Genomic DNA, 6,422 nt, shown 5'->3' with positions numbered 1-6,422 from the left:
TACAGTGATCTTGGCTCGTAGAGATGGAGAGGAGGGTACAGGCAATGATAACGGCCCGTGGAGGACACACGTAGTATTGTAAATACACTGCAATAGGGGATGGATGGCTCTATTGTGACCGCCGCATGTGTTACAACATCATTTTACTCTCATAAGTCCGCGCTATTACAAGGAGGCGCCAACATACCCCGCCTCCAGCACTCATACACACAAGGACCTATACATTACACATGTAAAAGGATCGGTTTTTCTCTTCAAAACCAACACCCAGGTTTGGTGATCTTGGGTCCGTCAGGGTCTTACAGTCTGATATGATTGAAGTTTGGTAAATAAACACAGACACCGAAATATAAAATTCAGGTGGTTTATTAATGACATGGAAATATTTACGCACCGGGATATGAGTTTAGACCACGCTGTCACACACTCGAGCACACATACACATCAATAACATGACTTTATTTCCAAGTGGTACAAGGCCTAACTTACTATATATACAGACGGCAACACGGCCATATGCCTATCGAATAAACGACGAAATGATATACTGACGGCTACACGGCCATATGCCTATTAAACAGACGACGACATGGTTCAAAACACGACTCTAAAACTCCTACAAAAATAGTACATGGCTACAGAGAAACTACTGCTAGTAATGTGACTGGTAAACTATCTACGCTAGCGTTATCCTATTACGTTTTAGAGACCCTATACCTACAGCTACTCCTAAAGTAGAAAAGAAGTGAGCCGAACCAGTCATGTCAAGACTTTCATTCTGACTGCCGAAGCACACATGTGTACCGGCTTAAATAGGCAAAAACACGTCACTTTGCACGTGCAATAGTCGCGCAAAATTTCTCGGAACATTTTCGCTGTTGCTATAGAGTTCCGAACAGTATATCAACTTCCGGTATATCGATCATGATGGACGACTAGGCGTGGTAAGCAGACAGCCGTCAAATATAACTCTTTAAAGTTTTCACATTTACTGAACGTTTACACAATATGGATGCACGTCCCTTAATGGCCCTAGATGTAAATAGGACGTTAAACCCTATATAACCAAACCAAATGTAGCATTCGCTTTGTTACGTAACCTCTGTGAAATGGGTCCATGTCACAAGACAGGGCTGATTTCTGGCGTGCGACCAAGGTGCAATATGTATCACTGTAGACGAAGGCTTCACAACAGCTCAACTTTGAGAAAACCTGTTTGTCGTAGGTTGAGTCTCTAATAGCAAATAGCGAACATAAAAAAGACACACCTCAGTTCTGACCAAAATCACAAAAACTACATCATAATCGCCCCTTTTGTTGACGAAGGGGATTCAGGGTATCAATGGTGATGTCAAATCCGTCTAATTACTGGGATCTGGCGAACTCTGCATAGAAATATATCAGACAATAGGCGATCAACCGCCTTGGAACGGCCAGTTTTGTCCGCATCATTGTCAGTATGAAACCACACTTATCTCTTAATTGGAGCAAGAGCAAAATATATAATATCAATATAATTGAGGCCGACATACTGAATCCGGGTTCCGGAGGAGAAGGTCCCAATCTATGATTTAATATGGATCCTTGCAAGGAAGGACAACAGCATGACCCTTAAACAAATGTATACTAATTTTCTCTGGTCCACGCATTTCATCAACTGTGACCAACAATACAACATTTTCGTTTACATCGCAAATCCCTTAAGATACTTAAACTGTCAAAATAACGATTTAAACGAGAAAACGATAAAGACGGGAAACGGTCGGTCAATGTTGTTGTCATGACGACCAAAATGACAGACATTGGCAACCTTCGTTGTGTGAATTGCGCGGGAAAACATGTTTCTTCGTCTGAGGACTCTCCTGACTGAAGCTTGGAGAATGATGGAAGTACAGAAAGGGCTGCGTCCTCGTAGTCTAGAGTCCAATCTGCAATGTCACTGCTAGGAGTTTATGGTTCAAATTTCAGAGGACATGTCTGCCGTCATCATTACAGAGATCTAGTTCTCTCTTTTCCACATCTCAGTCTCAAATGAGATTCGAATTCACATCAGATGCTGCCGGGACCCGATTTAACTGACTTCTGTACCAAAGGAGTGTCCTACTGGAATGGACACAAATGCACCAGCGCTTCGTACTTCAATTCCATCGAAATCCAGACGAAACAAGAGAAAATGAATAACATTATAACTCAATGGAACATGGATTAAAGGCAAATATAGAAGAGTTTCTTGTCTGTGCAACTTAACACAGACAAATAACTGTTTTTTTTTCATTTATCTTCCTCCGATTGATTTTCTTAATTCTACTCAACTATATAACATTGTCACCCAAATCACAACAACATTCATAATCTTCGATTACTTGAATTTCCATAATAGCCAGTGGGGTTCTCCCAACATAGACAAGAGAGGAAGACTTGATGGTGTAAAACAACCTGAGAATCTCGACGAACTAATCAAAACCTAAAAGTATCACACTATCACATATTTTAGATATGAAAACGTGTGAAGACATGGATCCAAGCAGCCTTTCTGGAGTATACCGTATCACACCTGTACCAGGGGACAGCTTCGACGTGTACTGTCACATGGAGAGCAAAGGAGGTCCTTGGACTGTAAGTATAGCTATCTTCAAACACTGTACTGAAACTCTTTCTTTCTCAACATTTATATAAACACAGGCTATGTGTGGGGATTTAGGTTTTTACTGATGACGTTATTGCGCGCCTTGTATCCTTTATGCTTAATCTTAGATTCTGTGCTAAACCCGAAAATATTATTCCGGGGATAGATAAATGAAAAACCACATTTTGTCAATGATATGAAAGAGTGTTTTGAGAGGCGTAAAGCCGAGTACAGTTTTCAATGTCTAGATTGGAAATTTTGACCGTATGAATGATTTAAGCAAGGTATAAGAAAGTTGGCATCAGCACAGACTCCCTGACTGAGAATGAGAACAGTATCATGAACATGTGTCCTACTAGGACATGCCACCGAGAAATAGGTGATGAATTTTCCTCAAAAATAAGGTTGGTAACATATTTGAAGGTATCGTTTTATATTACCAGGGCTAAAATGTATATATTTCTTGACATTTTAAAATGGGCCTGTAAATTGTTCGTCTCTTTTGACACTGGAAATATACAATCATGTCCTTTGTGTTCTTCCTGTTACGTTCAGGAGCGATATACATATTTCTCATACTACAGGGAAATGTCACATCATAGGCGATGTTAGATTTGTATAACCCATTTTAGTGATGATATATTATTAAACGAGGATTGCATTTTTATGATTTTTTTTTTATATCTTAACATTATCACTTTTTATCCAATTTGGAATTACCACTTTTTGACATTAATTAAAATGATTATATCTGAAGTAGAAGATGGTGTACTATATGATTCTAAAGTAGAAGATGATGTACTATATAATAATACACAGCTGGATGCTGTACGCTTGTTATTCACTATTTATTATGACATTTATAACTGTATCAAACAGGTCATTCAAAACCGAGAAAGCAATGAGGTTGATTTCTTCAGAAACTGGGATCAGTACAAAAATGGATTTGGCAATCTTCTCGGTAACTTCTGGTTGGGTGAGTACTTTCAGCTTTACCAACATTGAATAACACGGTCTCTAATTTGTGTTTATGTTCATACTGTCAAACATTTGATGCCTATTGATATTGAGACTCAGGTGTGTGTTCTTGTTAGGTCACCTAAGCTTTAGCTCAAGTGACCTATTGCTATCCATTTATCCGTTAACATTTTACATTTTCAACTTAAACTGAAATACTGTCAAAGGGATGTCTTTGATACTTCATGGGAATGTTACTGACAACTCCCTAACCAAGTGTTGTTATTGTTCGGGTCGATTAGAAATCCAAAATGGCCACCACGGCAGCCATTTTGAAAAACTATTTCAAACTTAAAGTCAAGTTCTACAGGGCCGATTCAACTGAAACTTGGTAGGAATGAACAACTTATGTTCCTGACAAAGTGGTGTTATTTTTGGGGTCAATCATAAATCCAACATGGCCTCCACAACGGCAGCCATTTAAAAAAACTATTTCAAACTTAAAGTCAAGTTCAAACTGGCCGATTTAACTGAAACTTGGTAGGAATGATCGACTCATGGTCTTGACAAAGTGTTGTTATTTTTGGTATCTATCAGAAATCCAATATGGCCACCATGGCAGCCATTTTGAAAAACTATTTCAAACTTAAAGTCAAGTTCTACTGGGCCCATTTAACTGAAACTTGTCAGGAATGATCAGGTCCATCAAAAATCCAACACTGCCGCCATAGCTGCCATTTTGAAAAAAACCCTATTTAAAACTTAAAAGCAAGTTCTAATATGCCGACTTAACTGAAACCCAGTCTAGGATGATCAACTCACTGTCCTGAAAAACTTAAACTAAAGTTATACTTAACTTGTTTTTATTCAAATGTTGGTAGGGATGATTGACATCAATATCTCCACTTAATATTTCAACAAAAAAATAAATACTGTAGGACTCAGGTGACCGTTAAGGCACATGGGCGTCTTGTTTTATCATGTATGCATGGTTAGAGTGTTGTATTCTTTGTTTGTATGTATATACACACTGTACTGATAAACCGCAAGGTTTAAAGTTATAAAGAATAAATTAATGTTTACCTGTGTTTTATTTTCTTCATTTGACACATAACCCGTCACGATACAGAACCTCTGCAGTTGTTAATGATTTCGCAGTCATTAATTTAAAATTATGACACACAGCATAGGTTCCGAATTTCAATAAGTATGTTCATGGTTTGGTATTTTGTCTTTGTTCCTATGTTACATCTGGGTATATCAGTAAGAAAACATAAAACGTTTGCCTCTGTGTGTTAAAACAGGAAACGAACACATATTTTCCCTCACACGGACCCCGTGTTTGCTCCGTATACAGCTGGAATCCTTGAATGGCACATTTGGTTACGCTGATTACTCGAAGTTCCAGATTTCCGATGAGGGCGGTAACTACAAATTGTCTGTGACTGGTTTTAGTGGAAATATCAGTAAGTATACTATGTTGGTAAATCTTTTGATCATTATTAATGTAACAACTGATTCTTGTTAGGTTATTGGACACTTACTTACAACATATTCGAATTCATCAAATGTCATGTTCATTTTAAATTTTCTGTGATACGTCAGCGAATTTAATCAAGTTCATATTAATATTCGTATACATGTAATTATAATTTTTTGAGTTTTTATATATATAGTATCGTTGATTTCGTAAAAAAAAATACAGTTAAAGATTAACATTAGTATATTTGCTGTCTTTGGTTCTCTCTAGTCCAGGGGATTATTGTTTTTTAACATCTGTTTTATTTAAATTTTGTTCTTATATAATGTATCTGTTTGGCAATCTAATAAGATAAGACTTATGATACCGCTTCGATACAATACACTTATTTCAAACGTTTTTTTTTTTTTTATATATCAGAGTGTATCGTAATGGAAAGGAATTACATGTCCTATTTTGATTAGATTAAACATTTGACAACTTTATATTGTTTACACTGTTTCAAGACTTTCGTTGGTTTGGTTGTCTCCAGTTTGCCCTATTTACAGCTTACGTAATTTCAGGACATGCCTCTGTTTGTGTTATGTTTGCGTTTATGAGTTCTGGAGGCGGTATTTTGATGTATGTTCTTCCTCGCGATAGCACGGATATCTGATGCCGAATTTAGAGTGCTTCCTCACTGAAATACCACGCCGTAAGCACCAATCACAGGATACAATATTCAATATATGACCAATATTTTTAGTATCTCTTACTTAAATGTACTTATCCTTGTCTATATTACAGGTGATTCCTTTAAAAAGAGTGACGGTCAATTGTTCTCAACACTAGACAGAAACAATGATATTTTCGTTTCCTATCATTGTGCTGAAAAACGACACGGAGCTTGGTGGTACAAAAAATGTACACACTCTAACCTGAATGGTATGTACGAACATTACCCCACAGAACTCTTTTCGATGTATTGGAAGGATTTCTTTGGAGACGATTTTCATGATCCAATGAAAACTTCAAAAATGATGTTGAAAAAGCCTTGAAGAAAGCGACATTTAATGTTCTTGTTTTATGATGATGTATCGTCAATTTCCAGGAAGAATAAGTATTAGAAAAATATTTGAACTGAACACAATTTTTACATATCTAGGAAACCGTTTTACATGTAAAATCTCAATGTGAAGGCGGAACAAATACCTCCACGTGTTTAGAGTCTCTCACTTTGCAAAAGTATACCAATGTGTTGATCCCTATCCCTATCACTGATGAGGACGTTTATCTAAACAAAACGTGGATACAAATCCTAAATCCGCAATCTCACAAAGGAAAAACAGGTTGTAACTGTTCTTTATCTAAATATAAACA

General features: G+C 37.1%; 1 protein-coding gene across 1 annotated transcript; it reads left to right on the top strand.

Moving 5' to 3' along the window:
- Positions 1–2,514: 2,514 nt before the first annotated feature.
- Positions 2,515–6,100, top strand: LOC110441777 (angiopoietin-related protein 7-like). The gene is made up of 4 exons (XM_021485028.1): positions 2,515–2,616; positions 3,506–3,602; positions 4,888–5,049; positions 5,850–6,100. Exons 1-4 carry the CDS (start codon positions 2,515–2,517, stop codon positions 6,098–6,100), a joined length of 612 nt encoding a protein of 203 aa, XP_021340703.1.
- The last annotated feature ends 322 nt before the right edge of the window (positions 6,101–6,422 follow it).

This window comes from Mizuhopecten yessoensis, unplaced genomic scaffold (genome assembly GCF_002113885.1).
Source record: "Mizuhopecten yessoensis strain PY_sf001 unplaced genomic scaffold, ASM211388v2 scaffold716127, whole genome shotgun sequence".
NCBI classification, from domain to species: Eukaryota; Metazoa; Mollusca; class Bivalvia; order Pectinida; family Pectinidae; genus Mizuhopecten; species Mizuhopecten yessoensis.
Note: the sequence above shows the minus strand (reverse complement) of the source record. Positions and strands in the feature narration are given on the sequence as shown.